The 25264-nt window shown below is 45.7% G+C and overlaps 1 protein-coding gene across 1 annotated transcript in view; it reads right to left on the bottom strand.

Annotated features, from left to right (window-relative positions):
• Positions 1-25264, bottom strand: part of LOC129817150 (solute carrier family 22 member 16-like) — a 56292-nt gene that overhangs the window by 5787 nt on the left and 25241 nt on the right. The window contains exon 5 of the mRNA XM_055872099.1: positions 21430-21557. Within this exon, the coding sequence (XP_055728074.1) occupies positions 21430-21557 (128 nt within the window). The remainder of the gene's footprint in view (positions 1-21429; positions 21558-25264) is intronic.

Below are 25264 nucleotides of genomic sequence, written 5' to 3'. Positions count from 1 at the left end.
AAGTTGACTGCAGTCGACTGCAAGTTTCTGAAGTTGCTCTTCACCGACTTCATGCTGCAGCCATCCCCTGTATTATGGGAGGCGCTATTGTGAATCAATCGTTAGGATGTTTTTGTTTGACCCACGCGAACAGGACCAAAGACGTGACTGAAACAGGAACCAACTCTGCAGATATTCATGTATACAGTGGATATGTACAAATTAATGTGATATTTGAGGCTTTCCCTCTCACCAATGGAGTGTACAATGTGCACACATATATTTTCAGTTTGTGAGTGTGTGATATGGGGGTTGAAGACCTCTATGTCCTTGGGTCGCGCGTCAGCTAGGCTAGTTGGAGACATGTTTATTTGGACATGATAAAAAATATAAAAAAATATAAACAATGGCAATACTACCATGTTGCGCTGAGCCTTGCAGTTGGAAAACCACATCTGTGTCCGACTGTCACAGATAAAACTCCCCCGACTTCTCTCCTCGACTTTCGTCTACAGTCAGCTGCTTTCACCTGACCACTAAACCAGCCACTTTTTGGACCCTTTCAAAAATGGGGGTATTAAAATATTTGACATTTGTATCACAAATCAACGTAAGGAGAAAAAAAAAATGACAAAAACTTTACAAAAATGTTGACATACCTTTAAAAAGTAGTGTTGTGACCAAATGATGCAACGTTGGATTATATCGTTTTTCGACCATAAAACCTAATTGAATGGATATGCTATTGGAGCAGAGTTCAGAGTTCAGAATTCAAAGTTTGGATGTAATTGAGCGGTAAGGTACAGGGACATGGGGTGCTGAAAGGGATTTTTGAGAGGGACAATGGGGTCTGTGATAAGCAAGAAGGTAGAATGGGTCAGGTAAGGGTTAGGGTTAAAGTTAGGGCTAGGGTTAAGTCCAAGGATATTGTTAAGGCTAGGGTAAGGCCAGGTGAAGCAGTGATACCCAATTCCCCACCTGCTGATTACTGGAAATTCACTACAATGATAGTAAAAATTCCCTGTCTTAGGTCAGTTAGGATCACCACTTTATTTTAAGAATGTGAAATGTCAGAATAATAAGAGAGAGAATGATTTATTTAAGCTTTTATTTCTTTCATCACATTCCCAGTGGGTCAGAAGTTTACATACACTCAATTAGTATTTGGTAGCATTGCCTTTAAACTGTTTAACTCGGGTCAAACGTTTCGGGTAGCCTTCCACAAGCTTCCCACAACAAGTTGGGTGAATTTCGGCCCATTCGTACTGACAGAGCTGGTGTAACTGAGTCATGTTTGTAGTCCTCCTTGTTCACACACGCTTTTTCAGTTCTGCCAACAATTTTTTTATAGGATTGAGGTCAGGGCTTTGTAATGGCCCCTCTAATACCTTGAATTTGTTGTCCTTAAGCCATTTTCCCACAACTTTGGAAGTATGCTTGGGGTCATTGTCCAAAGGGAAGACCTGATGTCTTGAGATGTTGCTTCAATATATCCACATGATTTTCCTCCCTCATGATGCCATCTATTTTGTGAAGTGCACCAGTCCCTCCTGCAGCAAAGCACCCCCACAACATGATGCTGCCATCCCCGTGCTTCACGGTTGGGATGGTGTTCGTCGGCTTGCAAGCGTCCCCCTTTTTCCTCCAAACATAACGATGGCCGTTATGGCCAAACAGTTCTATTTTTGTTTCATCAGACCAGGGGACATTTCCTCTGACAAACAGTGCGTTCTTTGTCCCCATGTGCAGTTGCAAACCGTAGTCTGGCTTTTTTATGGCGGTATTGGAGCAGTGGCTTCTTCCTTGCTGAGTGGCCTTTCAGGTTATCTCAATACAGGACTCGTTTTACTGTGGATAGAGATACTTTTGTACCTGTTTCCTCCAGCATCTTCACAAGGTCCTTTGCTGTTGTTTTGAGATTGATTTTCATCTCTAGGAGACAGAACGCGTCTCCTTCCTAAGCAGTATGACGGCTGCGTGGTCCCATTGTGTTTATACTTGCGTACTATTCTTTGTACAGATGAACGTGGTACCTTCAGGCATTTGGAAATTGCTCCCAAGGATGAACCAGACTTGTGGGGGTCCACAATTTTTTTCTGAGGTCTTAGCTGATTTCTTTTGATTTTCCCATGATATCAAGCAAAGAGGCACTGAGTTTGAACGTAGGCCTTGAAATACATCCACAGGTACACCTCCAATTGACTCAAATTATGTCAATTAGCCTATCAGAAGCTTCTAAAGTCATGACATCATTTTCTGGAATTTTCGAAGCCGTTTAAAGGCACAGTCAACTTAGTGTATGTAAACTTTTGACCCACTGGAATTGTGATACAGTGAATTATAACTGAAATAATTTGTCTGTAAACAATAGTTGGAAAAATTACTTGTGTCATGCACAAAGTAGATGTCCTAACCGACTTGCCAAAACTATAGTTTGTTAACAAGAAATGTGTGGAGTGTTTGAAAAACTAGTTTTAATGACTCCAACCTAAGTGTATGTTAACTTCCGACTTCAACTGTACTTGCTCAGACTATTTTTGCACTATCTTTCCTAAAGAGTAGTGAGTGAACTACCGTTGATGTATGTGAAGTTTGAATCCTTCAGAAAAGCATGGGATTTCACACACGTCACCACAAGCCCGCATTACCTTCAAAGTAATGGACTTGCTGACCTGAGCTTCAACCCGAGGTCGTCAGCTACAAGGAAATCCATGCGAAGCGTGCACAGAGACAACACCAAAAGCGATACTACGACAGGTCAGCTAGACCACTGCCACCACTGAACGACAGAGAGTCAGTTAGAATCCAGGAGCATGGCTACCAGCAGTGATCATCCAGCCAGCTGACACTGAACGTTCATATCACGTCCTCACCGCAGAAGGAGCGGTGTACCGCTGCAATCGGCCTCACCTACTGAACACGAAAGAACAACACACCAGATTAACTGTTTCTCTGAAAGAGAACGTGATGGACTAAACACACACACACACACCATACTTACCTGCAACACCACAAACAATGTTGACTGACACAGAAGCATGCTCAGCTTCATACCACACAGGGTCAGGAAGAGAGGTCAAGCTGTAGAGCTGTCCTAGACCTGTAAAATGTCAAAGGGTGTAGGCGGATCGCTGCCCTAAAAGAGTTACAGACTATAAACTTGCTATTGAAAAGTTAACTTGAAATGCTTTGGTATTGTATTTGCTTGAAATGTAGAGATGTCATTGCTACAGTGTAAAGCTGAGTTGCTGAGAAATCTTGGCTCTAAAAGTAACAGTATGTTGAATCATTGTTTCAGAGTCCCCTTTTTGTTTCCAAGATGGCGTAGCAGTAGTCAGTTATCCATTGCTAGGCCAATCTGCTAGGCCCATCTCCCGGCTAGTTGAAGAGGCCCATGAGCCACTCCTTGGGCTACAATACCTATTTTGCCAATTGGACCGGACTACCAACGTAATTCTGCCCGAGGGGGATTTTTCAACTGGCACCTCCGTTGCGGCGTCCTCTGAATGCCCACCCGCTAGCCTAGCTAGCCTTGCTAGGCCCATCTGCTAGGCCCATCTCCCGGCTAGCCATAGAGGTCAATCAGCCTCTCCTTGGACTTCAATACCTATTTTGCCGACTGGCCTGGACCCCCACCGACCCATCACAACTGGACCACCGACGTGATTCGCCCGAGGCGGTCTCTCAACTGGCTCCTCCGTTGCGACGTCCCCTGAATGCCCATCCGCTAGCCTGCTAGCCGCGGCCCGCTAGCTGTCTAGAGCACATCGGACTGTTAGCTTAAGAGGCCCATCGGACAAATTATTTGGCCACTATACCTATTTTGCCAATTGGCCTGGTTTCCCACACGGAGCCCTGCTGATCCGTCTGCCGACGTAACTGCACGAGGGCAATAATTGGAGGTGGAACTAAAGTGTTAACTAAGACGTATTGAGCAGGGTTAGAGGCTCTACTGTGAAATAGGGCAATAATTACTATCTAAAACAGCAATGGACAAGGCATATTGACGTTAGAGAGAGGCATGCGTAGCCGGGTGATCATAGGAGTCCAGACATTCTTTCGCCGCGATGTCCCTCAAAGGCCCTTCTGCTAGCTTGCTATCCCAGGCCCGCGAGCTGCCTGAAGCCACTCACTGGACTCCTATGATCACCCGGCTATGCATGCCTCTCCCTAACGTCAATATGCCTTGTCCTATGCTGTTTTAGATAGTAATTATTGCCATATATCACAGTAGAGCCTCTAGCCCTGCTCAATACGTCTTAGTTAACACTTTAGTTCCACCTCCCACACATGCGGTGACATCACCTGGTTTAAATTATATTTCTAGAGGCAATATCTCTTTCATCGTCACTCCATCCACTGTATTCACATCCTACCATACCCATGCCTGTATATTATGCCTTGAATCTATTCCACCGTGCCCAGAAATCTGCTCCTTTTACTCTATGTTCTGAACGTACTAGACGTCCAGTTCTTTTATCCTTTAGCCGTACCCTTATCCTACTCCTCCTCTGTTCCTCTGGTGATGTGGAGGTTAATCTAGGCCCTGCAGTGCCTAGCTCTACTGCCATTCCCCAGGCGCTCTCATTTGTTGACATCTGTAACCGTAAAAGCCTTGGTTTCATGAATGTTAACATTAAGCCTCCTCCCTACGTTTGTTTTATTCACTGCCCTAGCACACTCTGCCAACCCGGATGTCCTAGTCATGTCTGAATCCTGGTTTAGGAAGACCACCAAAATCCCTGAAAATGTCATCCCTAACTATAACATTTCCCGACAAGATAGAACTGCCAAAGGGGGCGGAGTTGCAATCTACTGCAGGGATAGCCTGCAGTGTTCTGTCTTACTATCCAGGCCTGTGCCCAAACAATTCGAGCTTCTACTTTTACCTCTCCAGAAACAAGTCTCGTACCGTTGCCGCTTGCTATAGACCACCTTCTGTCCCCAGCTGTGCCCTGGACACCATATGCGAATTGATTGCACCCCATCTATCTTCAGAGCTCGTGCTGCTAGGTGACCTAAACCGGGACATGCTTAACACCCCGGCCATCCTACAATCTAAGCTTGATGCCCTCAATCTCACACAAATTATCAATGAACCCACCAGGTACAACCCGAAATCCATAAACACGGGCATCCTCATAGATATCATTTTAAACAACCTGCCCTCCAAATACACCTCTGCTGTCTTCAACCAGGATCTCAGCGATCACTGCCTCATTGCCTGCGTCCGTCCCATCATCACTGTCAAACGCTCCCTAAAACACTTCAGCGAGCAGGCCTTTCTAATCGACCTGGCCCTGGTGTCCTGGGAGGATATTGACCTTATTCCGTCAGTAGAGGACGCCTCGTTGTTCTTTAAAAGTGCTTTCCTCACCATCTTAAATAAGCATGCCCCATTCAATTTTTTTTAACCAGGAACAGATATAGCACTTGGTTCAATCCAGACCTGACTGCCCTTGACCAGCACAAAAACATCCTGTGGCGTACTGCATTAGCATCGAATAGCCCCCGTGATATGCAACTTTTCAGGGAAGTTAGGAACCAATATACACAAGCAGTTAGGAAAGCAAAGGCTAGCTTTTTCAAACAGAAATTTGCATCCTGTAACACTAACTCCAAAAAGTTCTGGGACACTGTAAAGTCCATGGAGAATAAGAGCACCTCCTCCCAGCTGCCCACTGCACTGAGGTTAGGAAATACTGTCACCACCGATAAATCTGTGATAATTGAGAATTTCAATAAGCATTTATCTACGGCTGGCCATGCTTTCCACCTCGCTACCCGACCCCAGTCAACAGCCCTGCACCCCTCACTGCAACTTGCCCAAGCCTCCCCCATTTCTCCTTCACCCAAATCCAGATTGCTGATGTTCTGAAACAGCTGCAAAATCTAGACCCCTACAAATCAGCAGGGCTAGACATTCTGGACCCTCTCTTCCTAAAATGATCTGCCGAAATTGTTGCAACCCCTATTACTAGCTTGTTCTCTTTCGTCTCTTTCGTATTTCTGAGATCCCCAAAGATTGGAAAGCTGCGGTCATCGCCCTCTTCAAAGGGGGAGAAACTCTAGACCCAAACTGCTACAGACCTATATCTATCCTACCCTGCCTTTCTAAGGTCTTCGAAAGCCAAGTTAACAAACAGATCACCGACCATTTCGTATCCCACCGTACTTTTTCCGCTATGCAATCTGGTTTCTGAGCTGGTCACGGGTGCACCTCAGCCACGCTCAAGGTCCTAAACGATATCATGACCGCCATCGATAAGAGACAATACTGTGCAGCTGTATTCATCGACCTGGCCAAGGCTTTCCACTCTGTCAATAACCATATTCTTACTGGCACTCAACAGCCTTGGTTTCTCAAATGACTGCCTAGCCTGGTTCACCAACTACTTCTCTGACAGAGTTCAGTGTGTCAAATCGGAGGGCCTGTTGTCCAGACCTCTGGCAGTCTCTATGGGGGTGCCACAGGGCTCAATCCTCGGGCCGACTCTTTTCTCTGTATACATCAATGATGTCGCTCTTGCTGCTGGTGATTCTCTGATCCACCTCTACGCAGACGACACCATTCTGTATACTTCTGGCCCTTCTTTGGACACTGTGTTAACTAACCTCCTGGCTTCAATGCCATACAACTCTCCTTCCATTGCTTCCAACTGCTCTTAAATGCAAGCAAAACTAAATGCATGCTCTTCAACCGATCGCTGCCCAGACCTACCCACCCTTCCAGCATCACTACTCTGGACGGTTCTGACTTAGAATATGTGGACAACTACAAATACCTAGGTGTCTGGTTAGACTGTAAACTCTCCTTCTAGACTCACATTAAGCATCTCCAATCCAAAATTAAATCTAGAATCAGCTTCCTATTTCGCAACAAAGCATCCTTCACTCATGCTGCTATACATACTACAGGTCGACCGATTAATCGGAATGGCCGAATAGTTAGAGCTGATTTCAAGTTTTCATAACAATCGGAAATCTGTATTTTTGTACAACGATTTGGCTGATTTATTTTATATATATATTTTTTTTTACAGCTTTATTTCATCTTTATTTAACTAGGCAAGTCAGTTAAGAACACATTCTTATTTTCAATGACGGCCTAGGAACGGTGGGTTAACTGCCTCGTTCAGGGGCAGAACGACAGATTTTTACCTTGTCAGCTCGGGGGATTCAATCTTGCAACCTTACAGTTAACTAGTCCAACGCTCTAACCACCTGATTACATTGCACTCCACGAGGAGCCTGCCTGTTACGCGAATGCAGTAGAAGCCAAGGTAAGTTGCTAGCTAGCATTAAACTTATCTTATAAAAAACAATCAATCAATCAATCATAATCACTAGTTAACTACACATGGTTGATGATATTACTAGTTTATCTAGCGTGTAATGCGTTGCATATAATCGATTCGGTGCGTATCGTTGCTCCAATGTGTACCTAACCATAAACATCAATGCCTTTCTTAAAATCAATACACATAAGTATATATTTTTAAACCTGCATATTTAGCTGAAAGAAATCCAGGTTAGCAGGCAATATTAACCAGGTGAAATTGTGTCACTTCTCTTGCGTTCATTGCACGCAGAGTCAGTGTATATGCAACAGTTTGGGCCCCCTAATTTGCCAGAATTTTACGTAATTATGACATAACATTGAAGGTTGTGCAATGTAACAGGAATATTTAGACTTATGGATACCACCCGTTAGATAAAATTCGGAACGGTTCCGTATTTCACTGAAAGAATAAACGTCTTGTTTTCGAGATGATAGTTTCCGGATTTGACCATATTAATGACCTAAGGCTCGTATTTCTGTGTGTTATTATGTTATGACTAAGTCTATGATTTGATAGAGCAATCTGACTGAGCGGTGGTAGGCAGCAGCAGGCTTGTAAGCATTCATTCAAACAGCACTTTCCTGCGTTTTGCCAGAAGCTCTTCGCTGTGCTTCATGCCTATCAACTCCCGAGATTAGGCTGGTGTAACCGATGTGAAATGGCTAGCTGGATAGCGGGGTGCGCGCTAATAGCGTTTCAAACGTCACTCGCTCTGAGACTTGGAGTAGTTGTTCCCCTTGCTCTGCATGGGTAACGCTGCTTCGAGGGTGGCTGTTGTCATTGTGTTCCTGGTTCGAGCCAAGGTAGGAGCGAGGAGAGGGATGGAAGCTATACTGTGACACTGGCAATACTAAAGTGCCTATAAGAACATCCAATAGTCAAAGGTTAATGAAATACAAATGATATAGAGAGAAATTGTCCTATAATTCCTATAATAACTACAACCTAAAACTTCTTACCTGGGAATATTGAAGACTCATGTTAAAAGGAACCACCAGCTTTCATGTGTTCTCATGTTCTGAGCAAGGAACTTAAACGTTAGCTTTCTTACATGGCACATATTGCACTTATACTTTCTTCTCCAACACATTATTTTAGCATTATTTAAACCAAATTGAACATGTTTCATTATTTATTTGAGGCTAAATTGATTTTATTGATGTATTATATTTAGTTAAAATAAGTGTTCATTCAGTATTGTTGTAATTGTCATTATTACAAATAAATGTTTTTAAAAAATTGGCCGATTAATCGGTATCGGCTTTTTTTTGGTCCTCCAATAATCGGTATCGCTATCGGCGTTGAAAAATCATAATCGGTTGACCTCTAATATATACCCTTGTAAAACTGACTATCCTACCGATCCTTGACTTCGGCGATGTCATTTACAAAATAGCCTCCAACACTCTACTCAGCAAATTGAATGCAGTCTATCACAGTGCCATCCGTTTTGTCACCAAAGCTCCATATACTACCCACCACTGCGACCTGTATGCTCTTGTTGGCTGGCCCAGGTTATCTATAAGTCATTGCCAGGTAAAGCCCCGCCTTATCTCAGCTCACTGGTCACCATAGCAGCACCCACCCGCAGAACGCGCTCCAGCAGGTATATTTCACTGGTCATCCCCAAAGCCAATACCTCCTTCGGCAGCCTTTCCTTCCAGTTCTCTGCTGCCAATGACTGGAATGAACTGCAAAAATCACTGAAGCTGAAAACTCATATCTCCCTCACTAGCTTTAAGCACCAGCTGTCAGAGCAGCTCACAGATCACTGCACCTGGACATAGCCAATCTGTAAATAGCCCATCCAACTACCTCATCACCATATTGTTATTTATTTATTTATTTTGCTCCTTTACACCCCAGTACCGCTACTTGCACACTCATCTTCTGAACATCTATCACCACACTGTTTAATTTGCCATACTGTAATAATTTCGCCACTATGGCCTATTTATTGCCTCACCCCCCTTATCTTACCTCATTTGCACACACTGTATATAGACTTTCTCTATTGTATTATTGTATGTTTGTTTATTCCATGTGTAACTCTGTGTTGTTGTTTGTGTCGCACTGCTTTGCTTTATCTTGGCCAGGTCGCAGTTGTAAATGAGAACTTGTTCTCAACTAGCCTACCTGGTTAAATAAAGGTGAAATAAAAAATGTAAAAAAAAGTTTGTTATGTTGATGCAGTAGGTGCAGTATACATGGTTACTTACCTTGATTTCAAACTAAAGAGCACGTGTTCAAAAGAAACGCTTGAAAGTATGTAGAACATTTTTCTTTTTTTAAAGAAGGGGGATGGTCAACAAACAGAATCTTTTTCTTTTTTAATCTTTTTTTAAAGATATTAATTGGTCAACAAACAGAATTTTGTAATTGGTTGCATTTTACCGTCATTGCATACTGCGCAAAGAATGCATGATTAAGACCACCCAGGTCGTGAGGTCATTTCAGTTGATCATGGCCAGAGACAAATGAACATGCCAGTTATAGCTAGCTAATAAAGAACTACATTTTATGAAGATCTTGTCGTACTGCATTTTATTATTTTGTACAAAGCGTGCAAAACAAGACAGTGAGTACAGTATTTGTTTCCTTATGTTTCCTGTCGAAGTTGCCAATGTTTTAATCCTATTTCCGTCATATATTTTTTTGCTAGTTAAGAAACTACTGTTATCCACATTTTGCCTGTCAGCTGACGAGCTAGCTAGCTAAGTTGTAGCCATTTTTGTATGTCGTTTTTTAATCACTATATTGTTATAGCAGATGATAAATGTTTTTTCTTCTTTGTTATTGCTAAATATATGTGCCTTATAATAGGCAAGTCAACCCTGTTTTCTTGATTACTGTTAAATCCAATCAGATTTTGTAACCAGTCCTATTGGACTCTACCCTATAGGATTGTATCATATAGAATCCAATAGAAAAATCATATCATATATCCTGCCTGTTTGGCCCTGTCTGGGGGTATCGTTGGACAGGGCCACAGTGTCTCCCGATGTCACGCGGAACTAGGTTGGCGAAAGAACCAGACGCAGAGAGAGAGAGAGCCGCTTTGGAAAAAAATATTCCTTATATTTTTTCTTAATTCAAAACTGAATAAGCCCGAACATCAAGGGCGCAGAGAGAAACACTTGCCAAAACCCAAACATACACACACGTAACCAAAAACAATCCCGCACAAAACAAGGGCGGGTCAAACTCCTAATTATAGGGATACTCATTACGAAACAAAAAACAGGTGCAACTAATAAGACAAAACAAACAGACAAACGAAAAAGGGATCGGTGGCGGCTAGTAGGACGGTGACGACGACCGCCGAGCACCGCCCGAACAGGCAGGGGAGTTAACTTCGGCGGAAGTCATGACAGTACCCCCCTCCTGACGCGCGGCTCCCGCAGCGCGCCGCCACCGGCCTCGGGGACGACCCGGAGGGCGAGGTGCCGGGCGATCCGGGTGGAGGCGGTGGAAGTCTCTCAGTAAAGTAGGATCTAAAATGTCCCCCACCGGAACCCAGCATCTCTCCTCCGGACCGTACCCCTCCCAGTCCACGAGGTACTGTAGGCCCCTCACCCGGCGTCTCGAGTCCAGAATGGCACGTACTGTGTACGCCGGGGACCCCTCGATCTCCAGAGGGGGTGGAGGGACCTCAGGCACCTCACCTTCTTGCAGGGGACCAGCCACCACCGGCCTGAGGAGAGACACATGAAACGAGGGGTTAATACGGTAATACCTAGGGAGTTGTAACCTATAACACACCTCGTTTATTCTCCTCAGGACTTTAAACGGCCCCACATACTGCGGCCCCAGCTTCCGACAGGGCAGGCGGAGAGGCAGGTTTCGGGTCGAGAGCCAGACCCTGTCCCCCGGTGTGAACACGGGGGCCTCACTGCGGTACTGGTCAGCGCTCCTCTTCTGCCGTTGTCCTGCTAACTTTAGCGATTCCTGGACGGCTTTCCAGGTGTCCTTGGAGCGCTGTACCCATTCCTCTACCGCAGGAGCCTCGGTCTGACTCTGGTGCCATGGGGCCAGGACCGGCTGGTAACCTAACACACACTCAAACGGGGACATGTTCGTTGAGGAGTGGCGGAGGGAGTTCTGAGCGAGCTCAGCCCAAGGAACATACCTCGCCCACTCACCAGGCCGGTCCCGGCAATATGACCGCAGAAACCTGCCCACATCCTGGTTTACGCGCTCCACCTGCCCATTACTCTCGGGGTGAAAACCCGAGGTCAAGCTGACCGAGACCCCCAGTCTTTCCATAAACGCCCTCCAGACTCTGGACGTGAATTGGGGGCCCCGATCAGAAACGATATCCTCAGGCACCCCATAGTGCCGGAAGACATGGGTAAACAAGGCCTCCGCAGTCTGCAGGGCCGTAGGGAGACCGGGCAACGGGATGAGACGGCAGGACTTAGAAAACCGATCCACAACGACCAAAATCGTAGTACTTCCCTGGGACGGGGGAAGATCGGTAAGAAAGTCCACCGATAAGTGTGTCCACGGCCGTTGTGGAACGGGGAGGGGCTGTAACTTCCCTCTAGGCAAGTGCCGAGGAGCCTTGCTCTGAGCACACACCGAGCAGGAGGAGACATAAAATCTCACGTCCTTAGCCAACGTGGGCCACCAGTATCTCCCTCTAAGACTCCGCACTGTCCTCTCGATGCCAGGATGACCCGAGGAGGGGAGAGTATGAGCCCAACGGATTAGTTTATCCCGGACCCCTCCCGGCACGTACTGAACCCCTGCTGGACAGTTAGGAGGGGTCTGCTCTAACCGTGAGGCTCTCTCTATCTCCGCGTCCACCTCCCATACCACCGGTGCCACTAGACATGAAGGTGGAATGATGGGAGTTGGCTCAACGGACCGCTCCTCGGTATCATAGAGACGGGACAGCGCATCGGCCTTGGTGTTTTGGGAGCCTGGTCGGTACGAGATGGTGAACTGAAACCGGGTGAAAAACATGGCCCATCTAGCCTGACGCGGATTTAGTCTCCTCGCTTCCCGTATGTACTCGAGATTACGATGGTCAGTCCAGATGAGAAAAGGGTGTTTCGCCCCCTCAAGCCAATGTCTCCACACCTTCAAAGCCTTGACTACAGCTAACAACTCCCGGTCCCCCACATCATAGTTTCGCTCCGCCGGACCGAGCTTCCTCGAAAAGAAGGCACAAGGGCGGAGCTTGGGTGGTTCGCCCGAGCGCTGGGACAGCACGGCCCCGACCCCCGCCTCGGACGCGTCCACCTCCACTATGAACGCTAAAGAGGGGTCCGGATGCGCCAACACGGGCGCATTGGTAAACAGCTCCTTCAGACAACTGAAAGCTCTGTCCGCCTCTGCTGACCAACGCAAGCGCACCGGTCCTCCCTTCAGCAGTGAGGTAATGGGAGCAGCCACCTGACCAAAACCCCGGATAAACCTCCGGTAGTAATTGGCAAACCCTAAAAACCGCTGCACCTCTTTCACCGTGGTCGGAGTCGGCCAATTACGCACGGCTGTAACGCGGTTCTCCTCCATCACCACCCCGTAGGTGGAAATACGATAACCCAGGAAGGAAACGGCCTGTTTGAAGAACTCACATTTCTCCGCCTTGCAATACAGGTCATGCTCCAACAGTCGCCCAAGTACCTTACGCACCAGAGACACATGCGCCGCGCGGGTGGCAGAGTAGATCAAGATGTCATCAATGTACACTACCACTCCCTGCCCGAGCAGGTCTCGGAGAATCTCATCTACGAAGGATTGAAAGACAGCTGGAGCATTTTTTAACCCATATGGCATGACGCGGTACTCATAATGGCCAGATGTAGTACTAAATGCAGTTTTCCACTCATCTCCTCCCCGGATACGCACCAAATTATACGCACTCCTCAGGTCCAATTTTGTGAAAAAGCGTGCCCCGTGAAATGATTCCACCGCCGTAGCGATGAGAGGTAGGGGGTAACTAAACCCCACTGTGATGGAATTTAGACCTCGATAATCAATGCACGGGCGTAAACCGCCATCCTTCTTTTTCACAAAAAAGAAGCTCGAGGAGACAGGTGATGCAGAGGGCCGAATGTATCCCTGTCCCAGTGATTCAGTAACATATGTCTCCATAGCCGCTGTCTCCTCCTGAGACAAAGGATACACGTGACTCCTAGGAAGTGCAGCGTTCTCCAGGAGGTTTATCGCGCAGTCCCCTCGTCGATGGGGTGGTAATTGGGTCGCCTTCCTTTTACTGAAGGCGATAGCCAAATCGGCATATTCAGAGGGAATGCGCACGGTGGAAACCTGGTCTGGACTCTCCACCGTAGTCGCACCAACGGCAACTCCTAGACACCTGCCTGAACACTCCTCTGACCACCCCTTCAGAGCCCTCTGTTGCCAGGAAATCACCGGGTTGTGCTGAGCTAGCCAGGGAATTCCCAACACCACTGGAAACGCAGGTGAGTCGATAAGGAACAGACTAATCTGCTCCTTATGACTACCCTGCGTTACCATGTCCAGTGGTACCGTGGCCTCCCTGACCATTCCTGACCCTAATGGTCGGCTATCTAAGGAGTGCACGGGGAAAGGTAACTCTAACGACACAAGGGGAATCCCTAGCCTTAATGCGAGCCCCCGATCAATGAAATTCCCAGCTGCGCCTGAATCGACTAGCGCCTTATGCTGTAGAGAGGGAGAAAACCCGGGGAAATAGGTTAACACAAACATATGACTAACAGGAAGCTCTGGGTAAGTCTGGTGCTGACTCACCTGGGGTGATCGAGTAGTGTTCCGCCTGCCCTCCCGACTCCCAGAAGAGTTCCTCCAGCACCGGTCGGCCGTGTGCCCTCGCCGACCACAACTGGTGCAGGAGGACACTCCTCCTCCGGTCCCCCTTGACGCTGCCCCCCCTAACTCCATAGGGATAGGAGCAGGAGAGCTGGGAGGTGGGAACGACAGGACCTGTTCCGAACGTCCGCGGGCAGCCAGCAGGTTGTCGAGACGGATGGCCATGTCAATAAGTTCGTCCAGCGTGAGTGTGGTGTCCCGACACGCTAGCTCCCTGCGGACGTCCTCCCTAAGGCTACATCGGAAATGGTCTATTAAGGCCCTGTCGTTCCACCCTGCTCCTGCAGCCAAGGTCCTGAACTCCAGGGCAAAGTCCTGTACGCTCCTCGTCTCCTGACGCAGGTGGAACAGCCGTTCACCCGCCGCACGACCCTCTGGTGGGTGGTCAAACACAGCTCGGAATCGGCGGGTGAACTCAGGGTAATGATCCCTCGCCGAGTCTGGGCCATTCCACACTGCGTTGGCCCATTCAAGAGCTCGTCCAGTCAAACAGGAGACGAGGGCGCACACGCTCTCCTCTCCGGAGGGAGTAGGACGAACGGTCGCCAGGTAAAGCTCCAGCTGAAGAAGAAACCCCTGACACCCGGCCGCCGTTCCATCATACTCCCGTGGGAGCGCCAGCCGAAGAGCCCCGGAGCCGGATGCTGAAACAGGAACAGGAGGTGTTGGAGGAGGGGGTGCTGGAGATGAGGTGGGAAGGCCACTCCTCTCCCATCGATCCATCCTCTCCATCATTTGGTCCATAGCCGACCCAATACGGTGGAGAACACTGGTGTGATGGAGGACCCTTTCCTCCATCGATGGGAGAGGAGACGCGGCTGCTCCTGCTGGTTCCATTTTGTGTGGTGCGGGATTCTGTCACGCGGAACTAGGTTGGCGAAAGAACCAGACGCAGAGAGAGAGAGAGCCGCTTTGGAAAAAAATATTCCTTATATTTTTTCTTAATTCAAAACTGAATAAGCCCGAACATCAAGGGCGCAGAGAGAAACACTTGCCAAAACCCAAACATACACACACGTAACCAAAAACAATCCCGCACAAAACAAGGGCGGGTCAAACTCCTAATTATAGGGATACTCATTACGAAACAAAAAACAGGTGCAACTAATAAGACAAAACAAACAGACAAACGAAAAAGGGATCGGTGGCGGCTAGTAGGACGGTGACGACGACCGCCGAGCACCGCCCGAACAGGCAGGGGAGTTAACTTCGGCGGAAGTCATGACACCCGACCCCTCCTGTCTCAGCCTCCAGTATTTATTCTGCAATTGTTTGTGTGTTGGGGGGCTAGGGTCAGTCTGTTATATCTGGAGTATTTATCGTGTCTTATCCGGTGTGAATTTAAGTTTCCAGTTTCAACTGTTCTGCCTGCGGCTATGGAACACTGACCTGTTCACAGGACGTGCTACCTTGTCCCAAACCTGCCGTTTTTGACTCTCTCTCTACCGCACCTGCTGTCTAACTCTGAATGATCGGCTATGAAAAGCCAACTGACATTTACACCTGAGGTGCTGACCTGTTGCACCCTCTACAACCACTGTGATTACTATTATTATTATTATCATCATCATAAGACCCTGCTGGTCATCTATGAACGTTTGAACATCTTGGCCATGTTCTGTTATAATCTCCACCCGGCACAGTCAGAAGAGGACTGGCCACCCCTCAGAGCCTGGTTCCTCTCTAGGTTTCTTCCTAGGTTCCTGCCTTTCTGGCGAGTTTTTCCTAGCCACTGTGCTTCTATATCTGCATTGCTTACTGATTGGGATTTTAGGCTGAGTTTCATCGGCTGATGTAAAAACGGCTTTATAAATACATTTGATTGATTGATTGATTCGATTTTTGAACAGAATCCAATAGAAAAATCATATCAGATTTTGGAACCAGTCCTATTAGACTCCTATAGGACTTCATACTATATGATTTTTTTGGTTTTTATTCTATAGGATATAATTCTATAGGATTGTAATCCTATAGGATAAAATCGTGTAGATAGAATAGATTTTGTAACCTATTGGATAAGTAGCAATTATGCACCAATATTGAATGTTAAAATCCTGTTATATGAAATGAAGTGCCCTTTAAAATAGACCACTTGAAGTATTCAATAAATCAGATTTTCACCATTATTGTAAAGCCCTATTTAGGATTATGAATTACTTCACGTGATTAGTCATTCATTTACAGCTGTCTCTCATTTTAAGGTCACGTGAACTGATCTCTCATTTTAATTTGGTGAAACTATTCCTTAGAAAAATGTATTTCAAAAGAAACATGGAAAAATCTAATAGTCAAATCATAGTGTAAAAGCAGATGCTGGTTATACTCTTTTTGGCCATTTTCTGGTGTTTTGTGGTGGAAAACTGAGCGGGTCAAGCACGTCCACCCTGTTACTGATAGATGGACAGGCTAGAAACCTTTTAACAATGGCTTGGTGGCCCTAAAACATTATCTCCATTCAACAACTCTAAAGAGTAATTGAAGAAGCGGAATTAGGAACCCCTTTGGCCACCCTGTAGACTAGATGTCATATCCATGCATTTCTGGAATATTGTCAGGCATTACATGCATTTGAGAAAATATATGTACATGTATCTCTGGAATACATTTTAAGGCATTATATGCATTTTACGTGATGTTAAATGCACTGAGTGTACAAAACATTAGCAACACCTGCTCTTTCCATGGCATAGTCTGACCCGGTGAATTCAGGTGAAAGCTATGATCCCTTATTGATGTCACTTGTTAAAGCCACTTCAATCAGTGTAGGTTAACGGGAGGAGACAGGTTAAAGGAGGATTTTTAAGCCTTGAGACAATTGAGACATGGATTATGTATGTGTGCCATTCAGAGGGTGAATGTGCAAGACAAAAAATTGAAGTGCCTTGGAACAAATCAAATGTTATTTGTCACATGCGCCGAATACAACAGGTGTAGGTAGACCTTACCGTAAAATGCTTACTTACAAGCCATTAACTAACAATGCAGTTTATAAAATATTTACTATATTAACTACATTTCAAAGTAACACAATAAAATAACAATTACGGGGCTATATACATGTGGCACCGGAACCGAGTCAATGTGCGGGGGTACAGGTTAGTCGAGGTAATATGTACATGTAGGTAGGGCTATTGTGACGATGCATAGACAATAAACAGAGCGTAGCAGCAGTGATGGTGTTGGAGTCGTGCTTGGCCACGCAGTCATGGGTGAACAGACAGTACAGGAGGGGACTAAGCACGCACCCCCGAGGGGCCCCTGTGTTGAGGATCAGCATGGCAGATGTGATGTTGTCTACCCTTACCACCTGGGGGCGGCCCGTCAGAAAGTCCAGGATCCAGTTGCAGCGGGAGGTGTTCAGTCCCAGGGCCCTTAGCTTTGTGATGAGTTTTGTGGGCACTATGGTGTGAAACGCTGAGTTGCTTTAACTTCTCTAGGATAGGGGGCAGCATTTTCACATTTGGATGAAAAGCGTGCCCAGAGTAAACTCCCTCCTACTCAGTCCCATATGCTAATATATGCATATTATTAGTAGTATTGGATAAAAAACAATCTAAAGTTTCTAAAACTGTTTGAATCATGTCTGTGACTATAACATAACTTATTTGGCAGGCAAAACCCCGAGGACAAACCATTCATTTTTTTTTTTTTTGAGGTCACTCTTTTAAATGGGTTTTCATTTGGGATCGAGATTTCTAAGGGACCTTCCTGCAGTTCCTATTGCTTCCACTGGATGTCAACAGTCTTTAGAAATTGGTTGAGGTTTTACCTTTGAGAAATGAAGAAGTAGCCATGTTCAGAATGAGGCTCCAGTGAAGTGTACCGTTTGTTAGAGGCGCGTGACCAGAAAGCATGCTACACATTGTTTTCCTCCGGTATTGAACACAGATTCTCCCGTCTTCAGTTTTATTGATTATTTACATAAAAAAATACCTAAAGTTGTATTACAAAAGTAGTTTGAAATGTTTGGACAACGCTTAACGGTAACTTTTGAGATATTTGGTCGTCACGTTGTGCAAGTTGGAACCGGTGTTTTTCTGGATCAAACGCACCAAATAAATTGACATTTTGGATATATATCGACGGAATTAATCGAACAAAAGGACCATTTGTGATGTTTATGGGACATATTGGAGTGCCAACAGAAGAAGCTCGTCAAAGGTAAGGCATGAATTATATCTTTATTTCTGGGTTTTGTGTCGCACCTGGAAGGTTGAAATATGATGGTCTGTGATTGTTAGCTGGGGTGCTATCCTCGAAGCGAGCATAAAAGGCATTTAGCCCGTCTGGTAGGCTTGCGTCACTGGGTAGCTTGTGGCTGGGTTTCCCTTTGTAGTCCGTAATAGTCTGGAACATCCGACGAGTATTAGAGCCAGTGTAGTAAGTGTCAATCTTAGTCCTGTATTGATGCTTTGCCTGTTTGATGGTTTGGCTGAGGGCATAGTGGGATTAGTGTTCCGCTCCTTGAAAGCGGAAGCTCTAGCCTATAGCTTGGTGCAGATGTTGCCTGTAATCCATTGCTTCTGTTTGGGATATGTACCTACGGTTACTGTGGGGACGATGTCATTGATGCACTTATTGATGAAGCTGGTGACTGAGGTGATATACTCCTCAATGCCATTGGATGAATCCGGGAACATATTCCAGTCTGTGCTAACAAAACAGTGCTGTAGCGTAGCATCTGCGTCATCTGACCACTTCCGTATTGAGCGAGTCACTAGTACTTCCTGCTTTAGTCTTTGCTTGTAAGCAGAAATCAGGAGGATAGAATTAGAGTCATATTTGCCAAATGGAGGTTGAGGAAGAGCTTGTAAGTGTCTCTGTGTGTAGAGTAAAGGTGGTGTAGAGTTTTTTTTCTCCATTGGTTGCACATGTGGCATGCTGGTAGAAATTAGGTAAAAGTCCCCGGCCACTAGGAGCGCACCTTCAGGATGAGCATTTACATGTTTGCTTATGGTCTTACACAGCTCGTTGAGTGTGATCTTAGTGCCAGCATCGGTTTGTGGTGGTAAATAGACAGCTACGAAAAATATAGATGAAAACTCTTGGTAGATAGTGTGGACTACAGCTTATCATGAGGTACTTTACCTCAGGCGAAAAATACCTCGAGACTTCCTTGATAGTACTTTGCGCACCAGATGTTATTGGCAAATAGACACACACCACCCCCCTTCGTCATACCGGAGGTAGTTGTTCTGTCTTGCCGATGCACGGGAAGCCCAGCCAACTGTATACAGTGCATGTGGAAAGTATTCAGACCCCTTCCCTTTTTCCACATTTTGTTACGTTACAGGTTTACTCTAGAATGGATTAAAGAAAAAAATCCTCATCAATCTACACACAATACCCCATAATGACAAAGTGAAAACAGGTTTTTAGAATTGTTTGCAAATGTATAAAAAAAGTATTCAGACCCTTTGCTATGAGACTCGAAATTGAGCTCAGTTGAATCCGATTTCCATTGATCATCTTTGAGGTGATTCTACAACTTGATTAGAGTCCACCTGTGGTAAATTCAATTGATTGGACATGATTTGGAAAGGCACCACATTTTCTATATTAGTTCCCTCAGTTGACAGTGTATGTTAGAACAAAAACCATACCATGAGGTCAAAGGAATTGTCCATAGAGCTTTGCAAAAGGATTGTGTCAAGGCACAGATCTGGTGAAGGGTATCAAAACAGGTGTGAAACATTGAACGTCCCCAAGACCAGTGGCCTCCATTCTTAAATGGAAGAAGTTTGGAACCACCAAGACTCTTCCTAGAGCTGGCAGCCCGGCCAAACTGAGCAATCGGGGGAGAAGGGCCTTGGTCAAGGAGGTGACCAAGAACTTGATGGTCACTCTGACAGAGCTCCAGAGTTCCTCTATGGAGACGGGAAAAACTTCCAGAAGGATACCATCTCTGCAGCACTCCACCAATCAGGCCTTTGTGGTAGAGTGGCCAGATGGCAGCCACTCTTCAGTAAAAGGCACATGACAGCTCGCTAAGAGTTTGCCAAAAGGCACCTAAAGGAGGCACCTAAAGAACTCTCAGACTATGATAAAAAAAGATTCTGTGGTCTTGTGAAACCGAGATTGAACTCTTTGGCCTGAATGCCAAGCGTCACGTCTGGAGGAAACCTGGCACCATCCAGATGAAAGGAGCAAAGTACTGTACAGAGAGACCCTTGATGAAAACCAGTATTTTCTTTGCTATTCCTACACGATGGCACTTATTAAAGGCTTGAATCTCATAGGGACCTCACTGTCACCACTGGTCATCTAGCTAGCGACGTAGCCAGCAGGGTTGCATCGGTTCCCATTGGACTACAGCTAGTTAGGTGGGCTAACTAATGCTGGCTAGCTAACGTGGGCTGATTATCATGTAGCAGCCTATGCTGACTAGAGTCGCTAGCATGCTAACGTTTGCTAGCTAATTTTGATACACCATAGTCATGGGTCTGCAAAAATCAAGGAAATGGTACTCATGACAAAATCATGTTTCAATATTGTAGAGGCTATGGATGTTTTGGTTGTTTCTTTCTTGCTCAGTGACATTGGAAAATATTATATTTTGGCATTTAACTACAGGTATGTATCTAAAAAGATTTTGACATGATTTTGATTTTGACATTCCCTGTGAGATACTGCGAGAATCTGCACAGTCACGGGTACGGAGCATCAGAAATAAAATATCCAGTCACAGATTAGAAGCCAGAGAAACTTAAATGTTTCTCTAATATCACATGCAGTTATCTAAGTAATTTTACAGACTTTATCATTGGTAACATGCATAACAAACACATTGTGATTCCACACAACAGAACATTTTAACTGGAACAACACTCTCAGTAATGGTTGAACAAATATACTTTTGTGAACTTTGAACTACAAGGTTAAAATATTCTTTTATATCTTTTCAGAGATAATTGGCTTTAAAGATCCAAACTCTCCTTGGTTGTATTCTTTTTTAGCTTAACAACATGAATTAACGCATATGCAAACCACGGCCCAAAATATTGTAATGAGCCTCTGCATTATGAAGTAGCTGGGCTTAGTGTGGGTTAGCCTGTGCAGGGCTTGGTGTGGCCTGGCCCATGTTGGGCTGGTGTCCGCTAGCCTATGCTGGACTGGTGTAGGCTACCCTGTGTTTGGCTGCTGTGGGCTTGGTGTAGGCTGTGTGTTGGCTATCCCCTGTACATCTTGTCCACATTGGGCAAATGGGATCATATTTTCTGGGTGGATCATATCCTTTGATTTCTCTCTAGCTCACACACAAACACACGTGATTGTTGGTACATACTTTTGGCACCACAATGATGAGCATGCAGGCCGTTCCAGCCAGCAGCAGAGCTGGGGCACATGTCCTCTTCCTGCCCACCCGGTCCATCGCATAACAGCCAATCAGGTAGGAAGGGAACTCCACTGCACCTAGAAACAGCCAATCACAGAAGATGTCAGGGCAAGGGGGCAGGCATTGCTGGCATGGGGACATTATGTGTGGTGACATCTGGTACTGGGCCAGCTGTGGCTGTTATTTGACTGAAAGGCCCTGGTGATGAGACTGTTTATCCTTTGAGATCATTGAGAGTATCAATGGCACTAGCTAGAGTCTAATTCCAACATGTTTTAAGCAACAACCATAGTCCCTGTGCCCAAGAACACTAAGGTAACCTGCCTAAATGACTACCGACCAGTAGTCTTCACGTATGTAGCCATGAAGTGCTTTGAAGGCTGGTCATGGCTCATATCCACACCATTATCCCAAAAAACCTAGACCCACTCTAATTTGCATACTGCCCCAACAGATCCACAGATGATGGAATCTTTATTTCACTCCACACTGCCCTTTTCCACCTGGACAAAAGGAACACTTATGTGAGAATGCTATTCATTGACTACAGCTCACCTCAAAGCTCATCACTAAGCTAAGGATCCTGGGACTAAACACCTCCCTCTGCAACTGGATCCTGGACTTCGCGACGAGCCGCCCCCATGTGGTGAGGGTAGGTAGCAACACATCTGCCACGCTCATCCTCAACACTGGAACTCCACAGGGGTGCGTTATCAGTCCCCTTCTGTACTCCCTGTTCACCCACGACTGCAAGGCCAGGCACGACTCCAACACCATCATTAAGTTTGCAGACGACACAACAGTGGTAGGCCTGACCACCGACAACGACGAGACAAGGAGGTCAGAGACGTGGCCGGGTGGTGCCAGAATAACAACCTATCCCTCAACGTAACCAAGACTAAGGAGATGATTGTGGAATACAGGAAAAGGAGGACCGAGCACGCCCCCATTCTCATCGACGGGACTGTAGTGGAGCAGGTTGAGCGCTTCAAATTCCTTGGTGTCCACATCAACAACAAACTAGAATGGTCCAAACACACCAAGACAGTTGTGAAGAGGGCACAACAAAGCCTATTCGCCCTCAGGAAACTAAAAAGATTTGGCATGGGTCCTGAGATCCTCAAAAGGTTCTACAGGTGCAACATCGAGAGCATTCTGACTGGATGCATCACTGCCTGGTACGGCAATTGCTTGGCACTACAGAGGGTATTGCATACTGCTCAGTACATCACTGGGGCCAAGCTTCCTGCCATCCAGGACCTCTATATCAGAGGAAGGCCCTAAAAATTGTCAAAGACTCTAGCCACCCTAGTCAAAGACTGTTCTCTCTGCTACCGCATGTCAAGCGGTACCGGAGTGCCAGGTCTAGGTCCAAGAGGCTTCTAAACAGCTTCTATCCCCAAGCCATAAGACATCTAATCAAATCTAACATCTAATCAAATGGCTACCCAGACAATTTGCATTGCACCCCCCCCCCCCGTCTTTTACGCTGCTGCTACTCCGTTTGTTATCAATGCAGAGTCACTTTAATAACTCTACGGCACATTCACATTCACATTGAATACTCGTTTGATTTCAGATAAGACTTGACTTATATTCATTTAAGCAACTTTGAAATCTCTTGTCCAACTTTTCAATAGTCACATGTTTAAAAAAAACTAATTTCAGTATTTATTTTCAAATATTTGCTCATACGTTATGCATGTGATCATTCAAACTATTAAAAGGACAATAGGCTAAACCCTCGTGAGTTGAGAAAATCTGACATGGTAACAGGGTTGAAAGGGTGGCGCAAAGTAACAAGGTTGAATGGATTACATGTTTGATTGTAGATCATGACATAAACGTGACAAATAAATACCCAGGACCACAGGAAAGTTGTGTAATAATATTGTATATATCTTTTCGAAGGAGGATCAACAGGATGAGTAGGAATGATAAAAAATAAACACGTCAACAAGACCACAAACTGGATCTGATCAAATATTCAATGGACAAACGTAAAAATGTGTCATATTACAGTGGTCCGACAACCTGGCATTAAAATGAATGAGCATATCAAAAATAGTCATGAACTGATCAATATTTTAGAAAGCTGTTGTTATAATGTTCAGATGTAATTTTAGTGGCTGGCCAGAGTATCCCATACCTCACTTGCGATGACCATGTGGCGTGAGGTAACGTTCTCTGGGGGAGGAATGAGGGTCAGCACATCCTCAAAGGGATACCAAAGGAGATCGTTTTTTTCTGGCCGCTGAGGGACGGTTCACCCACTCTATGCATACATTTCACTTCTTGGTTTGATCCCTGGGTAGATGGCGTGGTCCTACACCAGGGCACACCATATCCCCACAACCTCTGGACTGTGCCACTACACTTCTTATGGGGTCTTCTGTGTGGTCATCTGTGGGATTAAAGTTGAAGCACTTTGTTTTTTGGCAATCACACTCCAGATTCTCTGTTGCAGAGCGCATGCAGCTGACGTCGCGGTAGAGAATTTTCCCAGGCGGGGCCTCATCGTGGACGGTACGGCTGGAAGCTAGCATTTCTTTCACTGCATCCTCCATAGCTTGCTCCTGAATGTAAAACAATTTCACCTTTGATCGTCCCTCACTCAGAGTTTGATACAGGGACAACGCCATGGGGATATCAACTCCTTGGCTGACAAGGCGGCCCTCCTCTTGAATGTGCCACCCACACCATCTGGGGCACCTTTGCCCTGACTGGCTTCGAAGTACTTCCAGGATCCTCTTGTAAACCCCTTCTTGAAAATGTCAGTACAAAAGAGGTAAAAATTCCCACGCTACTTCTACTGTGTGCAGGGACCGTCGCTAAAAAAAATGGATGGTTGTCACATCCGGGCATCTCTCGAATTTCCCTCAGGATGGGCTCCAGGTGTTGCCGTATGGCAGGTGGTCCCTTCAGTCTGGATGCCGATACAGTGCAGAAGGAGGTAGGGGCAGATGCCTCCACCCCACACACATAGTAAACCCCAGTGTGCAAAGTGGCCTGTTGGTGTGATGCATCAAAATGGACAGCTTGTACTTGAGCGCTGTACTTGCAGCCGTAGTTCTCAGAGAAGTCAATATGGACTGCACTTTCATTTGCAGGGAGGTTCAGCTTCAGGGCCCGAGAGAAAGCATATTGCTGTCTGATGTTATAGAGGTGGCAACTGAACTTCTGGAGCTCTCAATGGTGTGCCAGACCTCTGTCGAATGACATGGCAAATCGCAGTTCTAGTGTTAATTTGACTATAGATAATAGATTGTCCCTTCTTAGTGAACTGAAGGAGATACAACCCTGTTACTGCAGTGCAACACTGTTACTTGAATTATAGGAACACGGTTTTAAGTAACAGGGTTGTAAATCAATGCTAATGTTAGCTTTTTCTCAGGAATAGATGCTAGCTGTGGAATGTAGCGTTACTGTCAAGGTCGAGGACAAACTTAGTTATATATATATAAAAACAGAAAACTTTGAAATGAATTTGTCTTATTCTGATTATATGAGTAACAGGGTTGTGTTGGTTAGAGTGACACACTCAATCAAGGCTGAAAAGATTGGAAAAATAGAAGAGAGGACTTAACTTTGGTTTACCTATGGTGTTAGCAAATGGCTTGACGATGCAATTTCCTCTGTCTCATGTGACTAACTGTTTTTTCTCTTCCTCTGCCAGGGTAGATTGGTTTCATTACCAGGGCTGCTTGCATGTTGTGGCACACAACTTGATATCAAAACAACTTTGATATCATTTAAAAAATGTTGATGATTAAACAAATAGTTT

The sequence above is a fragment of the Salvelinus fontinalis genome, chromosome 20 (assembly GCF_029448725.1).
Source record: "Salvelinus fontinalis isolate EN_2023a chromosome 20, ASM2944872v1, whole genome shotgun sequence".
Classification (NCBI taxonomy): domain Eukaryota; kingdom Metazoa; phylum Chordata; class Actinopteri; order Salmoniformes; family Salmonidae; genus Salvelinus; species Salvelinus fontinalis.
Note: the sequence above shows the minus strand (reverse complement) of the source record. Positions and strands in the feature narration are given on the sequence as shown.